The sequence below is a fragment of the Pavona decussata genome, unplaced genomic scaffold (assembly GCF_977016875.1).
Source record: "Pavona decussata unplaced genomic scaffold, jaPavDecu1.1 SCAFFOLD_71, whole genome shotgun sequence".
Taxonomy (NCBI): domain Eukaryota; kingdom Metazoa; phylum Cnidaria; class Anthozoa; order Scleractinia; family Agariciidae; genus Pavona; species Pavona decussata.
The window spans coordinates 1224132-1249591 of record NW_028145490.1 but is presented as its reverse complement, the minus strand read 5'-3'; the positions used below and the strand labels follow the sequence as shown (position 1 = coordinate 1249591).

General features: G+C 37.7%; 2 protein-coding genes across 2 annotated transcripts; one reads left to right on the top strand and one right to left on the bottom strand.

The window, feature by feature from the left end:
• Positions 1-440: 440 nt before the first annotated feature.
• On the bottom strand, positions 441-19251 carry LOC146477232 (tyrosine-protein phosphatase non-receptor type 11-like). Its single transcript, XM_085113690.1, has 17 exons — positions 19137-19251; positions 18932-19054; positions 17551-17745; positions 16948-17070; positions 15775-15934; positions 13789-13899; positions 9916-10012; positions 9496-9575; positions 8191-8334; positions 6974-7105; positions 5819-5970; positions 4854-4921; positions 4091-4167; positions 3756-3830; positions 3531-3637; positions 2709-2754; positions 441-2041 (listed from the first exon to the last, which is right to left on the bottom strand). The coding sequence occupies exons 1-17, from the start codon at positions 19148-19150 to the stop codon at positions 1988-1990; spliced, it is 1758 nt and encodes a 585-aa protein (XP_084969816.1). The 5' UTR covers positions 19151-19251; the 3' UTR covers positions 441-1987.
• On the top strand, positions 19230-21224 carry LOC146477231 (uncharacterized). Its single transcript, XM_085113689.1, has one exon. It carries the CDS (start codon positions 19310-19312, stop codon positions 21143-21145), a length of 1836 nt encoding a protein of 611 aa, XP_084969815.1. The 5' UTR covers positions 19230-19309; the 3' UTR covers positions 21146-21224.
• The last annotated feature ends 4236 nt before the right edge of the window (positions 21225-25460 follow it).

Below are 25460 nucleotides of genomic sequence, written 5' to 3'. Positions count from 1 at the left end.
AAAAGTACTTCTCGTGGTCTAAAGATACTCGAGATAAAAGAAAAACGAAAATGATAAGGTCGACACGTACGAAACTTTCCGCTTAATTAATAGTACGGTGCCAGCGGTCCGCTTAATACTGGTTTGACTGTACAATCCAGGCCAAAACGTTCGCGACACTGACTTTTTTACGTCAAAACATCCTCCCACGACCCTAAACAATATTGAGAGTCAGGTCTCAATATTCTTGTAAAGTTTATGGATTCAACATATTGTTTAGGGGTTGTGGGGGAAAGGATATTCCAAGATCCTTTTGGTGATTTTCAAAAGCTTTCAAAAGATGTCAAGTTTCCCTAAACCAATTGGCCAGGATTGTGGAGGAAACGCTGAATAACATAGAGCACTCAGTGTTATTTTACAATTTTATTTGTTTAGAAAAACCTCTTCCAGAGAGACAAGACTGTTGATCTACAAGTTTATTGTATTGTCATTCACTAAAAATCTATCATACATTAACAAAATTACAGTCTGTGTTTACGATTACAATTCTAGGCAAGGCAAAGCATTTTCATTTTGTTTTTCTAATTCACATTCTAAAAGTTTCATTTTTCTACAGTTCATTTGATATTAAATATCACAATTTCTTGTCTAACTATATATAATTACTGAACAATTTTGTTTTTCTTTAAAGGAAGCAAGTAACTCAGATTTCTCACCAGACCAAAGTTAAAACTTAAAAATCGAGATCCAAGAGCAAACCATATCAGTAAACTTGTGTTAACAGATGAATGATTCAGCTTTTGTGTACCGTTTTAAGTTTGTTTAGTTGGTGAAAATAACGCTTAAGTGGAATAACAAACTCTTTTTTTTTTCACACATTCAAAAGTCACATCTTGGTTGCAGTATTTAAAGTAAACAAAGCACCTTAAAGCTAGTTTATCATCAAAGGCCAACGTCGCTTCGTCTTTCTTTTCGCTGTATAAAACGTGTTATAGCACTGTTGAAAAAGTGAAGACTACTGGAGGCGATTCTAAAGTGACCACCCACAAAATGAACCAACAGAACTAAAAAATTTCCGAGCAAAAAACAAGCACGTGGAATGTGGAACAGTAAACCGACCGTACTAAGCGCGGGAAATGTTCCGGCACCAATCGCGGAAAAGACGGGAAAGGTGACCGGAAAGCGCGCGAAACGAGGGTGAACGCTGTCAATGAAGCACACACTCAGGAAAAAAACGCCTAACCAATGTTTGCTTGGGAATTGTATATGATTGGCCAGGACGACAGCATGTTAGCTCTGATTGGTTAGATTAAGCTCCGTGGTGTTTTTAACCAATCAGAATCGAACCAAAGACGTGGTCATAACAAGAAACTGCTCTAGTGCAGTTTACAAACTGTACAAATGCCCTTTAACATGTATTTATATCAACGCTTTGAAAAGTTGAACATTTCTCAATCGTCAATCATTAGCTGTTTACACCTAAATCTTATACGAAATAACTCACGACATTAAACCCTGAAATCTTTATCATGTTGTAAATGTATCTACGTTAAAATGAAAATGGAGAAAAACATACGATGTAAAATAAAAGAAATCACCGTAGAGTACAATTGCACTGTTCAACAGTTTCATTGGCAGGAGTATTTAATTATTCCTTACATCTCTACATCTTTATATATTCGCTAATTTCTACATCACACGATTTAATCTCCTTTAAGATTTACTTCTCGCAGCAACGGAAGAAATACCGAAAGTACAGATTATAAGTGCATGTTACTCGGGCAATTTATCGTTAAACCCGGCAACTGTCATGAAATGTTGCAAAATTATCCGAACAATAAGTAACAAGACGGCACGTGAAGCATTAAGGAGAACCAACCAGGATACGGGTATCGGGGTCATGAATTTGGAGTAAGCGGGCATGGTGCTATATAAATTATTATAATTCTCTGTTCTCGTGTGAAAAGCTCTGACTATAATAATTATAATATTAATAATAATATTCACGTCATATTTTTCCAGTTTTCCTTGGAGCCAGTGGTGGAGGTGGTCCTTCACCAAGCTAGGGAGAAAATGGCGCTTGATCAGTAAGCGGAAAACCAAATTTATCACCTTTATGAGTTGCGAAAGGTCAATTGCAATTTAATAAAACAGATTCAACTTCAATTACACATGTACAAAATTTCAAGTTTTTAATATCACTTTGGAAACTGTTTAAAAACAGACAGTGCAGAGAAAGAGTGCTGTCCAAGAGCTTTCATGCAAAATTTTGACCAATATAACTACGCGGGAAAAGCGTAGGATTATTGGAATCCAAATAGAAAATGAGTGGTAACCACGCATTTTTCAGAGATAATAAAGCTTCAATTTGGAAAAAAAATTCCAATTATTTTGTATTTTGGCGCTTTTTAGAATTGTTGTTGCTTAATTATCTCTTAAAAATGCGTGGTTACCCCCAATCTTCTTTTTGGATTCCAATAGCCCTTGCTAAGATCTGCTTTTCCCGCATAGTCATAAACCGCGCAAAAATACTTCGGTAGTAGTAGGCACCGTTCTTAACAAAAGGGCAGCAACTTTTTCATAATGATGCAAAGTAAACTAGCGATAACAGTAAGCATGTAACACTAGGTTGTTTTCAGGCAAAGTAAACAAAAACAAAAACAAATAGACTTAGCGCACAAACAAACAAAAAACAGCATGAGTTTTATAGGTATGCATATGTTACTTACGCGGGGTGGAAGCAGTGGAGAATTTGAATCATTTTGGTCTGGAGGCCTGGAACAAAACAGACACTGTCAGCAACAAGACAATGTATACATGGGTGACTATTTTTAAATCTCGCATTAAAATTAGTTACACATAGCCTGCGTCCTGACTGGTTATTGTAACAAAGTAAAGAGCCAAGGTAACTGTCAAAGGTACTTTTGTTTATATTTTTGATTGGCCAGGTGAGCCACAGGTCACCCACATGGTCACAGCTTTACCCAGTTTCTGTAGCATGAAGCAATAACAGATATTACTCTCCCAATGGATGGGATGCTAGTCCATACCAGAATTACTCCCAGCAGTACATTTTATCCACCAGACAGCGACTTATCCACTAGAAAAGGTTCTCCAAGTCCTTTGAACAACCGGGGCGTGGGTGAAAAGCGGCAATTTGAAGGAAGGTTTTTTTGTCTCAAGAAAAATCATGATGACAGAGGTGAAGTCTTGTTCCTCAATGTTCAGATCTGATGTCCAGTGTGCTAACTTTGACACCAGCATGTCTCCAAACTGAAGACCATTGTTCTTATTCCTGAATATGGCCAGTTTAACACACTACTGAATAACAGATAGTTTATGGGAGATTGGGAGGGGGAGGGGGAGGGGACAGCTGTAACAGACCACTGAATAAAAGATAGTTTATGGGGGAGGGGGAGGGGGAGGGGACAGCTGTAACTGACCACTGAATAAAAGATAGTTTATGGGGGAGGGGGAGGGGAAAGCTTTAACAGACCACTGAATAACAGATAGTTTATGGGGGGAGGGGACAGCTGTAACAGACCACTGACCTTGCAGGAGGTTTATCAACTGGTTTATAACCAGGGATAGGGGGAGGAACTTCTGTATCTCCTCCCTTCCTCACATTTGCCAAATTGCCATACACTGCTAGATTAGGCTGAAAAATAAAACAAAAAATAAAATGTGAGACATTTGTTGTTATCTTTTCTCAAACAAAAGTACCAAGGCAAAAGGTCGGTCAAAGAATACACAGAAACAACAAAGAGTTCTCTTACATTGTCGCTGCTTAACCTTGCAGTCTCTGTGCTAATGTAATGCTGAATGGCTTTGTAAATAAACTCATACTGTGCCTAAAAGGAAGAAAACAAAAATAGCAAATACACGTGGAACTGTACATGAACTGTTAAATAAAAAGCAACACAAAAAGAAATAATTCTACATTCAAACGAAATGGCATATTGGTGATTACTATGATGGGAAAGTGATCTAAGAATTAGCACATCAGACAACTCTCAGGCTGAAGAACAAAAGATTGTTTTCAGAATTATAATTCCATTGTAACTGAGTATACTGTCAAGTAAGGCAAAGCATTTCATCTAGCAAAACCTACCTCTGTTTGTACCATACCAGATCTCTGGGCTCTCACATTCTGGATACTCTTGCAAATATCAATTTCACAGTCAAGACCTGCAGTGGAATGTAGTTTTTGTTATATAAGTAATCGTATGCTGTGTTGATCAGTGAAGTAAACTGAATTCATTTTATGGCACTAAAAGAAAGGAAGGGATACCTGAGGACTTCCAATAAGATAAACAAAAACAAAACAGGACAAAGATGTTTCTGGCAGACATCCATCTATTCTCATAAGAATTCTGGGAAGTATCTAGTATCTTTTAATCCTACAATAAGCTTTTTTCCAGGTTATAAGCAAGCTTATTGTTCTGAAGAAGAGATTATCAGTTTTGCCATTTGTTTAAAAAGCCTTATTAGCTGTAATCAAAAGGAGCTCTGTGAGTGAACTCATGCTGCCATTGAACAGGTGAATGAAATGATATTTTGGATTATGTCTAAACTTGTTTGCTTCTTTTTATTTCTTCATCTGCATCATCACTTATATGCTTTCCCCCCGATCTTTGGACAGTGTTGTTCAGCTGATGTTGCGGTAAGTCCTTTATGTCTTGGGATTGACTCTCGGAGGAGGGCATATTCTGTGAGACTATGGAATGACTGAGCGAGTAAATTCTCCACCCAAATGCTACAACTCGTTTATTGTGTATGCGCAATTCATGAGTTAAAAATAAACAAAAAGATATGTACATATCTATGTATTTGGCTTGCTGACCACTTAGTCAATTTTGTGAAGCGCATGTTACCTTGTTCTTTGATCATGTTGACCAGGGTGTCTATTACAATGAAAGTGCCAGTCCGGCCTATTCCAGCACTAAAAACAACAACAACAACACAACACATAAACAAACAAGTAAATTGCATCAAGGTTTGGATGAATAGGGGACTAAATAAAGAGAAATAAAGATGATGATGATGATGAAAACTTAAGAACCATTTGGAACACAGTGAGACAACCCTGACTGTCTGGAATGCACACAGGTTGGATACAAGAAGACTGGTTGTAAACTACACAGCTCACTTTGAGTTCTCCTGCGGCTCAGTGGTTAGAACAAACCAACAGGAGATGGAAAGCTATGAGTTGCTCAACTCTTATCAGTTGTTATACCTCTGCATTCTGAGAATTACAAAGGAGTTTTTCTCTTGACCACTTTTGACATGCTACATTTTATAGCTAGCAATCAAATAGACCCACTCAGCTATGCTTTGGAAATAATCTAACTAACATTTTCTTCTTCAAATTTTAATACATGTATATTTAGAGTTCAAGGCTTCAGATTGCCACAGTAACAACAAGAAAAACAAAAGCTTAAATTTCAACGGAGACTGTTGCCTCTACTGATAGAGTGCTAATCCCAAGGGGGTCTGCCTTAAAGCTGATTTAGACAGTACTACTTTTGCTTACAACTATGGTTTGCAACTTTTGTATTAAATACTGCTCACATCATACAAAAAGATGACAACAAAGTTCTCTCATTACTCAACATTGCCTGCATGTAAATTGTCGCAGGATTTAAACATGTTTTAAAATCCTACAACATTTTGCTTGTTGTGCATGACAAGTATAGGTTTAATTTACACACTTAACACTAATTCATATCATAGGCAGCTTGCCGTCAGCACCCCCCACACAACAAAATCCTGCCATCTAAATCAGCCTTTAGAAATAGAGGCAGTTGTAGTACATCAATGTCAGTATGTGGGATTTTACCTGCAGTGCACAACAATAGGCCCAGCCATGGGGATGGACTGTTGTCTTGCATTCACTTCATGGAGAATGTTTAACACTGGACTTGTATCCTTTGGAACACCATGATCTGGCCAACCAGTGTAATGAAACTGATATATTGTCCGAGGGATTGGCTGTTGAACAATATAAACACACATTATTAGATCCATGACTGAACTTGTGCAAGATGGAAATGAGTACCATAATCTAACTAATCCCCTTAGTGGTCTTCAGTTTGCTATATCAGCCCTTTCAAATTGTACTGCTTGGTAGCAAGCGAATTTGTTACTTAGAAACAATGATTTGCAACTTAGTTGACTATAATTTTTCCTTTGGACTTGGCTCTTTTTTGCCTATTAACATAGGTTTGACTCCTGCTGGGAGAACTCTGAAATTCTTTACCTGATTAAGCCTGTGTCATTTATTCACAGGGCCTAAAACAAAACATCTCATTTCTTTAACTTACACCATGCTTGCAGTATACAGGATGTTTGTCCTATGAACCTAGTTTAATGGCCTAAGCTCCCATGAGTCTCCTGTAGCTCAGTGGTAGAGCATCCGAACAAGTAATTGCAAAGTCATAGGTTCAACTATTGTTGGGAGAGCTCGCATTTTCTTTTTCCAAGTATGCCTGTGTCTGAATCAGTAACTGAAAATAATACATCATTCCAACAACAATCAGTGGGAACTTAAGGACGGTGCCTACTATTGTTACTGCGCATACATTCTGCGCATCTCAAGATACTCAGGTTTACTATGGGTAGTGCTCACCAATACAGGGATATTTTTGCGCGGTTTAAAACTATGCGGAGAAAGCAGAACTTAGTAAGTGCTATTGGTATCCAAAAAGAAAATTTGGGGTAACCATGCATTTTTCAGAGACAATTAAGCTTCTATTTAGGAAAAACTGCCATACATTGCTTTATATTTTGGCGCATTTTGGAAATACTGTTGCTGGATTATCTCTGAAAAATGCGTGGTTACCCCCAATTTTCTTTTTGGATTTCAATAGCCCTTGCTAAGATCTGCTTTTCCTGCATAGTCATAAACCGCACAAAAATACTTCTGTATTAGTAGGCACCGTCCTTAAACCAAAAAGGGTACAAACACTGTCTGTAAGCTACATGTACCACTCACATTGGTTTCCGATGTCAACTCAAACTCCCTTAGTGTGTAGTCACTGTACTCAGACTCTAGCATGTATCTGACATGATAAATACCAATGTTTTTTGTGGTGTCTGGGTCAGGCCAATAACGAGTGCACTTGTTCTGTAAAATAAATGGAGGTTATTCAGCAGAAAGTAGTACAAGAGAGATCAGTATTTTTACAGGCCAATTTTGTCTTTTCAATCAAAAGACTAAAAATATTGCTGATTTGTAAAACCATTACATTGCACAACCTTCACCTGACAACTTTGTTTGCTATAAAACATTCTTCTTTCTTCAAATCTGAGCTTTTAATAGCTTTTTCAAAGCACTTGAGTATGCTGGAGAATTGTAGTGCACTAAAAGCTATCTCTTATAATGCTACATTAACCCATTAAGCCCTAACAGTGATCAGCATCAAATTTCTCCTTGTAATATCAATGCTTATTCAACCTCTGAGGTCATGAGAATTAAGGATATAATCACCCTGGAAGGTGAATTTTCTTGATAATTTAATAGCTTAATTCTCCCCACTACTTTAATAACAATAGTATGGGGACATGGAATGAAAAATTGTTCTTTGATATTAGGGGTTAACAGGTTAACAATATAATTATAATGTCACAGCGACTAAAAATTCTTGCTCTTTGCCGAGATTATTTACAAAGCAATATGTATAGGCTGCCTTATAGCTGAAATCATCTAGCTAACAGAAACCAGAGACATCAACCATTTGATCAGATTAGTAAAAGCTGTAGTAAGGCCACTGTTTGTTAAGGGGTAATTCCAGAAAATATGCATACCCTACTATAGGTGGGATCAATAATTATACCCCCCTTGCCTTACCCCCCTCCCCCTGCAATTTGCCTTCAAGTTCCACGATAGTACATATATTTTCTGGAATCACCCAAGAGTTGGCATACTGTAATCCTTTTAACCAGGACTGTGGTGGTTTATTTACTGATTAACATTGGAGCAGACTGCATATAATATAAGCCAATTGCAAGTTTGTAATTTGTCAGTGAGTGGAGTTGCTAAAAATATTGTGAAAATGGTCACTGAACATACATGTTTGTAATTTTTTTGAAAGTCAACTTCAACGTTAAATCTTTAATAAGAAGCACTTACGAGAAGGAAAAATATAAAACACTGTCATAAAAAGACATAATAAATCACTCTACAATAGTCACGGACTGAGTAGCGCTTACTCTTCCCCTCTCGACTTCTTTTGTTGTCATGACAATGATTCTGCTGTTCTCCTGGAAAACCATCCTCCAGAAATCTTCAACAGTACTTGGCAGGCATCCTTGAGTAGCTATGTATCGCTTGGCAGTTTCTTCTGAGTCACTAGGCTGTAGAAAAGTGTAGTATATTAACTCAACTTGCCTGCATTTACAACTACTACCTTGTCAAGGTTAAAGTCAATGAGCATGCAGTACCAGTCAGAAGTAACCTAAGAAGGAACGCATTACTGGAACGCTTAGGGAATGCTAGGGGAACGTAAATGGAACGTGAAACAGAACGCTTTAAGAACGCGTTCAGCGCAGTGTTCTCTGTTAGGTTTCATCTGTCCGGTACTGTATGAGCTATGCTGTTGAAGATGTATTTTGCTGGAAGGTTATTAATCACCTGTAAAAACTGGAGGACATGGGGAAGGCAATCTAGCCCCTACAGGTTGGAGTATGGGTAAGGACTTATCTTTCATCTTAGCCTTACACGTGAAGGACCAATAGTGTAGCAAGTGATGATGATGATGATCATCATGAGGATCACAGCAATGATGGCCGTAGTGGCCGTGATGTTGTTAATGATGATACTGATTATGATGGTGATGATAAGATGATAATGATAATGATGATGATGAGTAAGGGGAGATATGGCATGTTTGATGTGTCTATACTATAGAGCTCCATATTGCGAGGGAGAGAGGTAAATTAACTTTGCACTTAAAAAAAGTGGGAAAAGCTACTTACCATTTTTTCTTAACCAGTTTACAATACATTAAATGGGCTATTCTTATCACCTTATTGTTGTAAGATTTTTCATTTTTCTTTTTTCTTCCTATTCATTTATTATTTTTTCTATTTTTTCTTGGTGTATTCAATTTATGTCTTCAATGGTGCCCCTAAGTGTAAGTATGTATGTAATTATGTGTATATATGTGGAATTTACCAAAATAAAAAATGTTTAAAAAAATGTTTGCCTCAAACAACAACAACAACAACAAACAAACAAAAGAAAATATCATTGTTCTATTCATTGTTAACAATGGCAGTTGTTTTTAAGCATTTTGCACAATAAAATATGAAACTGTTGTGTTGTTTTAATACAATGAGATTTCAACTTAGACACTTGCGAGGGAAAAGCTTGCCATCAAAGAACTCAACAAATACCACAACATGGCAAAACAACGGTAACCAAGATGGGAATACTAATAAAAATATCAATTCACCGGAACTGTAAAATTATAATTTAAACAAGACATGAAATTCTAAATAAAAGGATGCACTTACCCCGACAAAGTTTGCATTGACATAGTCTGACCCAATCACGTTTGGATCAGAGCCTTGTAAAATCACTCGACTGTGATCAACTGCATAGTATAAATCAAACAAATAATCTTAGTCAGAAGTATTGGATCAATTACAAGCAAAAACCTGTAAGCTACACTGCCAACACAATTTTGAATGACCACACATGTCCCTACTCTTTTGGTAGTAAAGCAACAGAAATAAGTTATTGATTAGTTCAATTACCTAGCCATGCAACAAACTAAATAAATAATCTGTTTGGCTTGCCATCATCCCCTGAATTTTCACTGAATTCCCACAATTTTAATTGACCTTGAAAATAATCTGTTTTGTTCCTGGCGTTTCCCTAACAATGGAATAATATTTAACAAACAAACAAACAAACACATGGCTTCTTCATACATGGCAGGATGTTCTTGAATCTGTTCTTGGTCTTGTTTTCAGGTCTCTCCCCTTCCTTCCTGCTGTAAAGATGTTTACACTCCTGCTTTTGAAGAACCTGTTTGAGAATTATCAGAAGCAATGGACTGAGACAAAACCAGGTCAATGGATCCTTCTCCAAAATGGTGGCAACAGATTTGAATGAGTTAAAATTGAACTGAATGAAAAACTGATACCAGCACTGGAAAGAGCACCTTTACTTTAGTAACCTTGCAAAGTTTCAGCATATTCAGGATCTGAAATTAACTTTTTTAGGCAGGCACCAACTGGCGACTGAATTTTTTTTTTTGGTCGCCATATGGAACAATGTGGTCGCCAAAAAGTGTCAATAACATTTGTCCTTCGCAGCAAAACACAAACCAAACTTTTTGGTTGCCAATTTTTCTTTTAAGAATCAGAACGAAGAGAACGCGTTTGGGGCCCCAATGGCGATTTTTCCGCTAACGAATAAGATTAAATACAAACACGCTGATCGTAGCTGTGAAACATTATGGTAGATTTATAAGAACAGGAAAATCGGTTTTATACTTCAAAATCAGCGGAAAGGTAAAAAGTAAGTGACCAATTGGCGGGCGGCTTTGAATTTTATTTTAATCGATTTGGCTGAAAATCAAAGTTATTGTTTGTATAATGATCGTGGCATGAAATAGTTAACCGCCCACTGGCGACCAGTTGTGAAATTCTGGTCATCAGTGCAAAATTTTTAGTCGCATTGGCGACCAGGAAAGCACAATTTCGGACCCTGATATTAGGTGTTATATCAGCTTAGGAAATGTAAGATGAAATTTGACAAATTTACAGATGTTTTTATGACTGGGGGTATACGTCATACCCCCAGTCATACAAACGTCTGTAAATTTTTTATTTTTCAACTTACATTTTCTCAGCTGATATTACTCCTGATATGCCGAAACTTTGCAGGGTTACTAAAGTAAAAGTGCTCTTTCTAGTGCTGGTATACGTTTTTAATTTTAACTTATTTGAATTTTCAGCTGCCATTTTGGAGAAGGGTCTCTTCCATGAAGGACTAACACAGCATGTTGTTGAATTTGAAGCCTTCTTCCCTGTGTAGAGGTATTGAGTCCTTTCTCACAGTTCATTTTGATGACAAGCAGACCTTTATATATGTTTTATACAATAAGCTGAATTCTACACGCATTTTGATTGGTTCTTAAGTACTTATGATCTATTGGAGGACAGACGCATAGATGATGTCACCATTAACAACTTTTGCTTCTTTATTATATAAAATAAATAGATTCTGTGTTGCCTTGCATCTGTTCAGTATTAGTATAAATCTACTAGTGTTCTATCACGAATGTGCAGTTCCAGAAAATATCCATACCCCCCCCCCCCCCCCCAACGGAAGGTCAATGGAAATTCCGAGGGGGAGGGGGGTTAATAGACGGAAATTTCCGAGGGATTGGGGGGTGTTCCTATGAAGAATTTCTCCGGAGGGTAAGGAGATTCATGAAAAACTCGTAAGCGAGGCACAAAGTTGGCTGACAAGAATTTTCAGTCGCCACTGCGGAAAAATAATTATAATCCAGCACAAAAGCAGCGCAAACAAAGAATCATTCTGGAAAAAGACATTTTGGTAGAAGTGTCGTCTGGTTATTAAAATCCTTCTGATAAGCGAAAGTAACGCGTGACAGGTATTTTTCTTCGAAGTTCTACTTCGCGGCGCGATCAACCAGCCTTGTATCATGCCGTGCATGGCTGCGACGTCACAATCGTTTGAAGTTCGAGTTTTGAATTAAATAAAAGCCCTCTTTACTCATATTGTAACATCAAACGAAGAGATTAAAAGGTTTCTGAACAAAGCAACTATTTTGATGAGCATGGCCTTCTCGTAGTTCCACAGGCTAGTTTGCGGTTGAAATCTATTCTGACACGACGAAATGTACAACACGCGTGCTGTCAGCGCTGTCGTGTTCGATGAATTTATTTCCCACATAAAATTATTTTACTGCAGCCACAAAACGTGTAATTTCTCCAATGCAATCTTTCGCAAAAAAGATTTCTGGAAGAAAGGGAAAAGATTCTGCAGAGATATTTCCATCCAGTGAATGATGAACATTGGAGTTGAAATTTGATCCTGTGGCACCAAATGCGAAACTTTCCTGATGTATGCAAATTTTGCTCAAGATTGAATTACGTTGGACGTGAGACAGCGACGTTTTTTTTATCAAAACGTGACATAAAACGTTGAAAACACAAACTTCGTTTCTTTCTCGAATTCATTTCATTCACGATCTCAGTGCCGAGACGTGAATCCACGGACTAATTAATTTTGAAGTTTTGAAAGGAGAACCTTTTGAAACTGTTCACAATAGCGGCTTTCAATTCTTGTGCATGCAGCCAGTTTTCGACGGGGTTTTCAAAGTTCTTCAAAATTCTACTTGATAAATTAAAATCCAGCATCGCATATTCAATGTGCAACTTATATTCATAGCGGTTTCTTCGCGGTAATAGCAAACGTTTTTCTGCGGAGGTCATAACGAAAATGGAATTTGCAAAGGCCGGTCGTTTTTAGGTGAAAAAGAAAAGTTGTAATGTGATAGACATATTAAACTTCTTAAGTGCTCGAGAAAGTTATAAACGTAAACTACGCAACAACAAAGAATTAAGCCGTGCTTTATTGACCTAAAAAATCGACCATTTTAGAGTTTTCTCCAATTTTTCCGGATATAATTTTAGCAAAAGGATAAACAAGTAAAATAGCGAAGTGACGTTGTAAATAGCTTAACTAGTTTAAGAGTAGTCGACGTTGCTTCAATAATAAAAAAAAAAAATGACCGTTGTAGTGTGCGTCGTCAATTTTCTCAGCCTAAATGGAATTTGAACTTCTGAGGGGTTCAGAGAGAAGGGTTTTAAAAACCCGGAAATTCCGGAGGGGTGGGGGGGGGGGGGTCATCATAAACCCTCTGGAACGGAAATTCCGAGGGGGTGGGGGGTTAAAATAAAAAACCTTCCGTGGGGGGGTATGGATATTTTCTGGAACTGCACAATGCTGTTCTCTGATTGGCTAGCTACTCGCTATCTATTCGGTGATAGATAGTGAGTAGCGGTTTTCAACAAAATGGCGGCCACTTCATCGCGTTTTCGAAGTGTCTGCGATAAGGATATAGTTAATTTACTTGTTTAGTTTTGCACGACTAGTAGATTTATACTAAAACAATTAGATTATTCGCTCTCGATTTCTATTGCGTGATAGCTGATTCAGGCTGCGCCCTCATCAGCTATCACGCACGATAGAAATCTCGAGCTCATAACCTAATTGTTAAATAGATCACAGAAGACGTCAAAATGTGGTAAGAACATTAGTGACACACTCGGATGCGCCTTGTGTGCCACTTTTTTGTTACTGAACAGATGCACGGCAACATGGAATCTATTTAATATTATTTGTTAAATGGACGTATGTCATTGTTCCCCTTGACTCAGACTGACCTATCTGTTTGCCAGATTTTGTATAGAAACTACACTCAAGGCAGGTGTCAGATTAAATTCCAAAGCAGCAGTGATTGGATATTTGACAACAATAAACAGCAGCTTGGAAGGAAAAAAAAGTTGCTGTGAAGTTGAAAACACATTTGTAAGGCTCAATCCAGCTCAAATAACCTCTTGCTACCTTGAGGCAAACTCTCATCGACTCTGGCTTTCTAAAACATTTTTTCCTGCACTGAGTGCTTGAGAAAACAACAGTCTATTCAGCTGCATTTTTTGTTTAGAAAATACTCTCCACAGATATTTAATGGTGCCTAGACTAACACACTGAACAATTTATGTTAGGAACTGTACATCTGTTTGAAGTTTGTTGTAAGTTCACACCTCAAACTCTTCATAAAAGCCTGCTTTTCCTGACACACTGTTGTTTTCCTTTTGCAGCACTTTGACTCTGTCTTCAATAGCTGCAGCATTGATTCTTGTAGCATTGAATGGCTGGAAGATAACATTGATGTGAAATTATCTTTAATATTTAAAAATATTAGTTTATTATTTACTTATGAAACAAGATGCCTGCTATACTGGCATTACGCGTGATGCTGGGGCTGATTCATTTATTCCAACTGTATGCTTCGCCGATTGATAAAACTATCCTTGCTAATGGAATAGTTTGAGTCACGACAGTCGCGTTACGTTGTTTCCCTTGTGTTACGCGACTCATACTATCAGCGGAAATTTGTGAAATGCCATTGCGATAACGTAAGCTTCTCAATGACCTCTTTTTAGTCTCGCGTCCTGGTCTAAGACTGTCAAACAAAGCACGATTCCTTCGCCAGGAACTCACCAATTTCCACCGTTTTAAATGTGGGGTGCTTCTTAGAAGTTATTCTTTCGATTCACCGCTTCAACATGGTGAAATTTCCGTTTGAAAACGGCACAGTTGAGTCCACAACATGTTAACAATATGGCTCGACAATTTAATCCGTCTTTAATAAATATATCAAATGATGCGTTGACGTCACACAGGTAGGGGTGAGTGGGTCCCCTCCCTCGCGATTAAAGCGACAAGAATGGATGTTGATTGGCCTGCTGTTGTTGAAGACAATCAGAACAATACATCCCGAGTAGGAGAGGGGAGAGTTTAATGGATAAATTAATGTACCGATTTGTGCCTACGACGAAGAAAAAAAAAAAAAAGAAATCGACCCGTTTATAGACACGGTATGCCCCCTCAGGGCATCCCGCGTAATAAACATGCTCTCATTGGTTGATGACCTTTCACCAAAACTACATGGAAAGAGTTGTTTCTTGTGTGCAGAGGAGGAAAAATGTGTGACAAAAACATGAATGAATGGGATTGTTGAATACTCAGAATGAAACAACTGAGGAATAGAGAAACCGTGAAGCTAAGCATTCCTGTATTGACGTCACAACCCTTCTATCTTAGGCAGTATTGAACCCAACTGGAAGTGAAATTTGACACGTTTATACACATCAAATGCAGGGAAGAAAAATTGATAACGTTTTTTTGTTTGTCCCATGAACCTAGTTTAATGGCCTTAGCTCCCACGAGTCTCCTGTAGCTCAGTGGTAGAGCATCCAAACTAGTAATCAGAAATAAAGAAAACAGAATTTAATTGTGAATAGATCAGAATTGCACATATGTACAGCATATATAGCATTATACATAAGCCAATCAAAATTCAGCTGAATGCATCAGAATACATTGTTTATCTTGTGCCGCTCGCACTGGTTAAAGCAAAACAGATTAAAACCCAGAGTTTAAACACGCATTTGGAAGGATTTATGAACTTTTCGTCGCTTCAATGTTTTAAGATCACATCTTATTAATATTCGCAAAAATAAAATAAAATACAACACATTACAATACAATATTTATTTTGCCATATACACAACATTTACAGCACAAGATGAAAAAAAAAAAAAAAAAAAAAAACCGGGACCAGAGAAGCAAGTCCAGATAATCAAGGTCCAGATAATTGAGATTCGACTGTACTGTACGGCTTCAATGGGATTCAAACACATGAGTTCTACAATACCAATGCAATGTAACTAAGCTAACAAACCAACTGGCATCTGGTAATTTTGTGAGTCATAACGTTGTATAACTGTAGAGGATAAAGATCATATTTGAAAGGGAAATATATGAATGTTACCCATTTGAAGAGGGATGAAAGAAATATCCAATTCATAGACATAATATTTCATAGATTTTCTTCCTATATACTGCTGCCACATTCTATCTAACAATATAACAACAAGTTCAGTGGACTAAAAATCTGGTCCATAAATTGCTTTAATTTAATTGTATAAGCCACAAAACAAACGGAAGGATTGCATGTAACTCACTGTTTTGAGCTGTACAACAGTGCCGGATTTTTCCACCATTGGATTTTTCTTGTAATGTTCCACCAGATCTGTCAAGTCATCAAACTTCTCTCCCCCACCCACATCGTATTTGCCGTCAGTATGGTGACGTATCATAACATGGGTGATCTTGTCTTCCAACCTGAATTGAGATACATGTACACAGAGATTAAAGGAAATTCTTGGTCCTTTTTAAGGAATAAAAAAAATTATTGTCCAACTTGCTTTATTTGCAAGGAAGGAAAAATTAGATGTTAGTTGCTCTTCTATATTAGAATGAAATCATCATTTTGTAATTCTGGTGATTTTCTTGTTTATTCATAAATACAACATCGAGAATTACCTTTGAAATAATTGACAGCAATAGGGCCATTTATACGGGAGAAAATAAGACACGTCTTAAATAAGACGCCAGCTGATCGTATAAACGGCACAAAATAAACGTTCATGTCTTATTTTAGACACAACTAAAATAAGACGCGTCTAACTCTGGAACAGAAGCTGAAGCTGTTCTTGTCTTTGTCGCGTCTTAAATAAGACGAGAACTTCCTTGTATAAATGGTACACGCGTCTTAAATAAGACGTGAACTACAAATGTGCATGCGTAAGAGCAAGTGACGCGTCACGACACGCGTCACTGACTGCTCTCAGCTCTGCAAAATGGCTTTGCAGTGTTCACAGTCCGCTTCGCAGTGTTAAAAAACACCGACAGCAAAAAGAAATACGTGGACTACCACGGAAGAGAAAGAGTTTCTGCTTATTTGCAAAGAGAGGGCAATTGCCGAGGAGCTGGACAATTGTGTTACAGGCACTGGTGTAAGTTACTTCTATCGTCACTTTTATTTACATTCAACGTTTATCCTTTCGCAATTGGTACAGATGAAAAGTGGAAAGGTGGTAACTGTTAAACTTATGGTAACGTCGCATGTAAACGAGGCTGTATCAAAAATAAGACGCTGGTTGTTTATACGTGATTTTCGCGTCTTATGCAGGACGCGATCGTATAAACAGTACAGTTCACGTCTCATCTGATTTTCTCCTGTATAAATGGCCCTAATATGTAGGTAGCAAAGCATTTTCTGAAAAGTAGTAATTTAGACAATGATATTTCCACTATACAATGTACTTTCATTAGGGTACAAGATTCAAACTGACCTGACAGTAAGAACAAAGTCTCCTGGCTTGCTTTGACTTTCTCGCACAAGAAAGCTACCATTCTTCCCTTTGTCCAACATCATAGTCTCTGCTTCTTTACCAGACATGTGGCCGTGGAACCACCTGATAAAAAGATGCAAATAAATTTTGACATCTAAGCTAAATTGAGAATGACCATTCAGTTTCTGCTTGCCGTATTTTCATTTCATGCAATAATTAACAAATAGATGGCAGTCTTCTATGGTCTATAGATACTCTTATAGACCATAAAATGATGTCATAAAATGTTCTTAACTCAAGTGGAACCACGAGCTGCAGGTGGACTGTTCATCAATGCACTTACAAATGTAACATCAGGAAAACACACAAATATGTATACATTCTTGATGGTTTATACAATTTGCAAGCTGACCAGCACTAGAAAATAACATTGAAGGCAAACCTAAGTCCTTTCCTTTTGCATAAGGGAACTCAAGAACTTTTCAAGGCACCTCTAGAGGAATTTAAGAGTTTTTGCAAGAATGTTTAGCATTCAAGAACTTTCAATGACTCTCTTAATTTAAGGACTTTTGAGGCCTTGTTATATGACAATTGTATACTAACCTTTCAGTTGTAGGATCTGTGGAATTCAGCGGAAATTTCATCTCAATAATCTGACCATTTTTTTCTCTTAGCTGTCCAGGATTTTCGGTATAAAACAGTATCAGTTCTGACAGCGTCGCAAACTTTTCTCCTCCATACAAGTCATAAAAGTCTCCTGTGTTTTGGATTTTAATGTGTGTGACTTCTCCTTCTCGTCTGTAGAAGAAAGTAACAATACTTCCCTTAACACAAAAGGTTGGGGGTTTGTGGCCTAGCCTCTGCCGTCATGTTGAAAATGCAAAAAAAAACAAGGAAAACTGATGGTAATAGCAGATCGTATCAGTATCACATTGTAAAGCACTATTTATTAATGTTGCAAAATAAAGTTAATGTTAACCATCTTTGGTCTTCATTCTCTTTGCCCCATCTATCTAGAAAAATATTTTGCTTTTTCAAACTCGCACATAAAGCACTTCTTATTAAATCCTTTATTATTACCAAATTATTAGGTACATTTTACTTTCTATATCAAGTCCATCTAAATAATTATTAATCACCAGGTGATGTTTAATTTCCAAATATAGCCACATGTATTTTTCCTATCTTTTGCTAAAAAGAAGGGATTGTTGACAAGGGGAGAACTTAAACATTATTCGCTTTCTCACATGACTGCATCACTACAAAAGGCTAATTCGCTGCAACGTCTGTTTCAGTTTTAAAACTGAAGTGCAGGCCGAACATGGCAATATTTTTAATTGAAAAACGAATGTCTTGTTTGCGACAGCGGGAAATTTTCATAGATTGACATCACACATTTAAATACGTACGTGTTAGACGTCAGAATTTAACCGATGGAAAGTTTCAATTCGACTTTCATGGAAAATTGTCATTCCGAAGTGATAAATGTAGAGCTTACCTCAAGAACAGAAAACTTAAATTTGCACCCGTGACTGAGCCATAAACGGTCGACTTAAAACCGTGGGGAAAGTTGCAAGTTGGCTTGATCAACATCTGTTTGTAACCTCTTGTCCACATCTAGAAGCTTTAAGCTAAATTAGCATATATTTGCAAATGACATTTTATTTTCGTAAAAGCTAAATGGCCTTTTTGTTGACTCGCTTTTCATTAGAGATTAGGCTGAAGTCTAGAGCTTAAATGGATGAAAGAAAGGCAATACACCAGCCTAATGCCACTTTTCATCTGAGCAGCTAGCTAGAGGGCTAGATAGGAGATCAAAGTTTGTAACACCTGAATTATAAAGCTTACTTGACTGCTGTTATAAAGTGTTAATGCAAGCCGCTTAAACGGAACTTCAAGCGCTGCAGAAGAAGGACAAGCGAACCCCAAAACACACCTAGTCTCTGTGTAATATCTCCTTTTCAAAGTAAATACTGCTAATTACCTCACTGATAGCGTAAAGTCTCCGGGATTACTCTTGCTTGGCCGAACAAGATAGCTTCCATCGAAACCTCTCTCCAACAACAACCGCTCTGCATCGTAACCGGAGATGTACGAGTGAAACCACCTGGAATCGCAAAGCCGAATACCGTGATCAATAAGGAGAGTGGACAAGTGAATCTCTAGCTAAAGGAGTAGAAGCTAATTACCTTCGCGATGACATCTTGAAAGCGGTGAATAAAGCAAGCAGAAGAATTTATACGGTGTCCGCAAACAAACGCTTGCTATCAGGAAGTGATCAGCTCGCCGCCCCCCACAGGAAGCTGGAACACAGTCTCGACTCTACGCTCGATCCAGACTACCGCTACTGCAAATTTCCAAGATGGCGAACGAAGATCGCTGTTCAACACACAAGGATAACCTAGGTGATTTTCCTCCTCGCGACGTCCTAGATGTAGTTATTTCCTCATTTCCAAAAGAATGGCGTGGGGTTTTTGCAGCTCTCAATTCTGAACACCTTGCTGTTCAAGTGGCATCTTTTTGGCTTCAGGAAAAGTCTGCAAAGGACAGGTTGTTAGACATTCCTCCAAACTTTACTGATTTAATCGATCATCTTGTGAGCAATTTTCCTGTTGTATTGAATGAAAAACTGTTTTTCAAACCGAAGATTCTTCTTCTACCTTTAAATATGCAAAGGAATATTCTGGCACTTATTTCTTACCACAGTTGTTCTGTACCAACGGAATGTTTGGAAAAGTTGGTTCTCTGTTTGAGTAAACCTTCCTTAGAGTTGGATGGCTGGAGATTGACTCATTTGAAGACAATAGAGTCAAAAACAAGAGATTTAAAAGCAGATGCAAGTGTAGGCTCACAAGATAAGGAACGAAGTAAAAACAAAGGGCATGACTTGCATTATACTGGTCTCATAACTGGAGCATCAAAAGCGAGGTTTGAAGGCCTCGTCGAAAAGGCAAAACACGGAGAATCTTCAAGAAAAATTTCTTGGTTTAGCAGTGTTTTTATCAGTGAAATGCAGGGTGACAATTTTAATAGGAATAGCTCAGAACAATGTGCACCATCTGAAGGCTTTGGAGGTAAAGATGGCGGCCAAGATGACATTGAAATGGTTGACTGGATAGATACATGCATTCAGGATGCCCCTGTACAATCTGAAAAAACTTTGCAGGTAATTCAACCAGGATCTCCTGAGGTTCTTGATGACAGTGATATTGAAATTATGGAAGTTGTTGAATATCCAGCAAGAGAAATAAGACTTGAACATAACATAGACATAACGAAAGGGTTGACGGTACCACAACCACCAGATCATTTGATCATTGACAATGAAGATGTTCTAGAACACTCAGTCATCAACACAAAAGATGTTCCAGAACATCTCATCACAGAAGAGGAGGTAACTGCTCATTGCAAACTAAGTGATACTCTTCAACAGAAAGTTTCTGCTTTGAAAGAGTTGTTACAGAGTTTGGACACTTATGAGAATAATTTTTCCAGGTCACTTGAAGTATTTTCTTCCTGTAGTAGTCTTGAAATGGAATCTATCTGTACTCAGTTGAACCTTAAAGATATTCAAGAATCCTCAGCAATTTCTTTGTGCCAGCAATTTGTTACTTTACCCACTGAACCAAGTTTTGGGAATGCGTCTGTTTTTGCAATTCACTGTATCTTACCAAAAGTGCAAGGACTGAAGCAAACAGCCTCAAGAGACCTGTTCTCTGCAGTTAGTCAGTTTGCAAAGAAATATTCAAGGGCATTTTGTGACGGTGTTGTTGTAAGCCTGATCCAGCAATCAAATTTAGACAGTCCACAGGTAGCTCTTGTCAATAAGATAGTCAAAGAATGTCTTAGCGAAGAAACAAGAGTATATTTGTTGCATCATATTATATCAATCAAATCAGAAACCCAAGGCTGTTCATTCTTATGGACAGAGGACACTGTTTCTGTTGTACAGACACTGGTTGATTTAAAACCAGAGCTAAGAAACGATTTGTTTGGAACATTTGCAAGTGTGTTGGAACAACAGTCACGTCATCTGTCCAAGTCTCTAAAGTATGCTAAGATGTTGTTAGCTGTCATCAAGTCATATGGTCAACAGGTTTCCCAGCACCTGGACTACTTTGTGCGCAGTTTGGAAGGGAATAAAACTTTTCTCAAGAAAGCAGGGCTGGCTGCTCTTAAGAAGAATACAAAGAATTAAACTAAAATTCTCTTGTACATCGGACGACAATAAAATTGTTTTGAGATTGATATTTGTTTATATCAGTAAATAGAGATTTCTGCTTGTTTGATTGTTGTGCTTTTTACTAGTACTCTTATGACACAGGTGACTTGCGTTTCTTTTACTTTTTTTCTTGCGCACTCCTTAGTTCGAGTCTGGTTAATATTATGGTGAGTTGCACGGTCTTCTGTTTTTTTATTAGGAAGTTTAAGAAACTACTGCGCCGACTGCAACGAAAACCTCACAAAACAATAGGATTTAATGAGAAAAACAAAGGCCCTCACATGCGTTATAAATTTTGGTACATTTCTTCGCCGTCCTCAACGTAAATTACCAAATTCAAGGTTTTGTCCAGAACGTGAGCACATGACGATAAATTTTTCATTCTCTGTCTCAACTTGAACTCCGTTCCCACCTGCTCTGTTACTGGTTAGTTCGGCCGCATTGTACAAGTTGAACGAGTTGGAATAATGGCGAAGTAGTACAAGTAACGCGAACTTAAATTTTCAAGCGACGTTTTCGTTGACGTTGCCGTAGTGGTTTCTTAAAGTCCCGAATGTCACTGTATGTGCATTCACGCTCTTTGTTTAAATAGTCAAAAGATTATATTTGTTTCGTCGCACATAACTAAATATTACACACCACACATACAAAGGAGGTGACGGGGAAGCCAGAATTTGAAACCAGGGGCTTATAAGGTCCATACTCTCCTAACATTGTATTAACTTAGGATATGACAAAAACAGAAAGAACAAGAGGGAAAATTTACGATACGAGCTAATTATAAGGAAGGACGATATAATAATTAAATTAGTGACTCGCGTACTCTTTTTGTTTTAACACTGTTACGTTGGTGACCTCGCACTTTCAGTTTTGTATTTGATGGCTTTTAAGTTAGTAACATGTTTCGTGTTTCTTACGTTAGTGACTACCCCCTCGTTGTTTTGTGTTTTACACTCGTGTTAGTGACTCGCGCTCTTTGTTTGTTTCTGTTGTGTTTAAGAAACTTGCTTTCTTCATGCCTGATAGGTGAGAACGTCGGTCCCGGGTGGGGTGGAATTGCCGGAACGGTAAATAAAATAAATAAAAAAAATAATAAATCACTTTATTTAAGTGTTAATGTATTTAGCGCAGAGCACTAATTGGGGACATTATCCAGATCGAATTAGAATTTATAATGTTGGTTTTTGAGGTGAGGGGAAAACTGGAGTACCCGGAGAAAAACGTCTCAGATCAAGGACAAGGACCAACAACAAACTCAGCACACAAATCATGCCGAGTCCGGGAATCAAACCTGGGCCACATTGGTGGGAGGCGAGTGCTCTCACCACCGCGCCAACCCTGCACTCCCTGTGTTACGTTCGCACACTTTGGTTCTAATGACTTGACAGCGTCTGTTGATGAGTTGCTCCGAAAGAGTTCAAACCTTTTCAGCTTTTGATCAGGATAAATCCAATAAACAATGTATATATGAACAAAGAAATCTGTCCGGGTACTGGATTCTCAGGTATCAGTTAAAGTTTAAAGAGGCACTGTCGCGGCGATTTGGCACTATTTTGGCCAAAACCGCTCAGATATTTGACAAAGAGCCTTTTCCTAACAAGAAATTGTTCTTAGAGCACCGGGAAGAAAATATTAAGGAATTTCTGCGAGGAAGAACTGACTATAATCAACTTTTAGCGACTTCTTTAAAATACACAGGAAGAACATGAAAAAATTGCCCAATTTTTTTCAAGTTACAATCTATTTCCATCCCAGCCATCCGCAAAGAAACATAATTAATACCAATTTTTGTGCATTAGTACTGAGGGTTATTGTTAACAAAACTGAACCATTATTTTGACGATTTCATCGATTCAAGTATGTTTTTTGCTATTCAAAGTAACATAAAGGAATAGGGGACACTGCTCGGCTTTAAGCCATTTCTCAACTATTAACTAAAATTTCGGTCATTTCTTTTCTAACAGTTAATTATGACGTGTCTCAGTTAACTTTTACTTCTCACTTGTGTTTGTGATTTTGTATCGTATCAACTGTATCCCTCCCGTTAGCCGAACAGCGTCGAGTATCATCCGAAGATTTGCGAAGAACTTTCGAGTGATTCCAATCTCTTTCGAGACTTTACGAACATTGCTTACTACCTTCTGACGACATCACGACTCCTAGAAACAAATTGTGAGGAGCTCTGAGCCTTTTCCGTTAGCAAATTATTCTCCGAAAATTAACTATACAGTTATTTGGAAAATTCAAACTATACTCAGGCAAGGTTTAGAATCTCTGCTGACAGTTTTTTTAACATTTCTCAGCTGACGGTTAAAATTTTGGCCAATTCAGTTAACCCCTTGCAGACCCTCATCTAAAGCCACCCGTTGTAAAACCGTTCTTGCTGTGTGATGATTGGTTTGTCATTCGTTTTATTTGTTTGTCTTAAACACGCGGAAATGTGTGGGGGCCCTGAATGATTTAGGATCAGTGCACCCTCTTCGTTTCATAGCTTTGTATATTCAGTGACAGAAGAAAAAGCACAGTTTTTTTTTGGAATTTGTCGCTAAAAGTTTTTAAAGGTAAGGTCTCATTTCAGCCTTAGGTTGCGGTGTGAGCCAAAACGCCTTGCTTTTAATTCCTTAGTTTGAGGCTTTCAGTTGTTATGCATTCAAATCCCTTCAAACAGCATTTGGGTGCAAAGTTAACGGGCTGCTACTATAGGACATTTGTCCCATAGCAAAATTTTTAAAACAAACAACGTTTTCTGCCAAACGTCTCAGATGTTACAGGGCGCACTTTTAAACGACAATTTGCGTTAAAATCGTGACGTGCAACATGGCGCGGACGGCTTATAGCGCCACAATTTGTTGAAGTAACGTGCTGCAAGTTTTTGAAGAATAGTAAAAAAGCTTGCAATTTAAATTGTTACCGTCAGAAGTTGTTTCGTTAAAAATAGTTGCGCACAGGGACAACTTTTAACAAAAAACACAAGCATACTGTCCTTAAACTTTGCATTGCTGGTGCAGAGAAGGGAAAACCTCTTGTAGAATACGATAATGCGTTGAAGATTTTATTGGTTTATACGAAACGTTTAGAAAATGAATATCGAGTTGAATTGGTAGAAAATAGCCCTACTTTTCTGACTACTCCACGTACAGACTATGAAAAAGAGGTTGAAAATATCATAGATTATCATCTACATTCGGCATTGTCACTTGCCTGTGATTGGTCAAAATAGATGGCCTGATACAACATACCCAAGCTATATTCGATGATATTCCTCAAGAGATAACCCCAAGTTTCAATCCAATGTGATTTCGATGCTTTCAGCTAAAAAAACGAAGAAGGATAATAAACGCCATAACCATTGGTTGGTTTCAAAAATATCCAGGGATACTTGCTTAGCGTTCTCCGAAAACTCTTCGCTTCTTGGAAGAGATCATGCCCCGGGAAAAACGTCCCTGACTATTTTCACGCCAAATAAGGACATTGCCATGATACAATAGGTAACCAATCAACTTGTAGATGAAAGCAAATCATGTGACTACCTTACAAGTTAATATACAACCACATTCCCAGGGTCCTCTCTTTTGAGGGAGGGAGAGAGGATCCTGGGAACAAGGTTGGTAAATGTGTCATGGATTACATCACGGAAAAATTACGTTATGATAAAAATAGCTCCGTATAGATGACATTTTCTTATCAGCTTTTGCGCTTGTCAATCACACAAATGACGTTAGGTTTGTTTTATTCCGAATCTAATCTGCCTAACATAATAGGAGAGGATTAAAAAATTAGGCGATAGATAAATCAAAAAGTTTGGTTTAACAGATTCTCTCATTGGTTGAGCTAACTGGTGTCAAATTTGAGCGCAGTAAGTAGATTTTGGCTCTTAGATGTTCTGTAACTGAGGAATTCAATGCAAAACAATAACCTTTTAATTGTTAAGTAAGCGATTGGACACAATTTACTTTATTAAACGGTATGTTTACGTAATATGCTTAACACTTTTTTCAATGCAGTTTAAAAAAATACATCTAAAAACGCTTGACTAACTCTGCGTTATAAACAACAACTGATCTCCAATAGCGAGACACGGAAACGCAACTAGACCCGAAAGAAAGAACTGCGTTTTATTTCAAGAAGCTGAATAATTCATACGAAGCCGTCAAACAAATTTTTTGAGTATTCTAATTTCCATTTGACTTCAATGTTGTTGTCAGTCAAGCGTTATACAAAAGGTCATATTGTCATGTAAAGTCAGGCCTTTTTATCTTCCTAGTGATATTTTTGAGTTCTTTTCAGTACA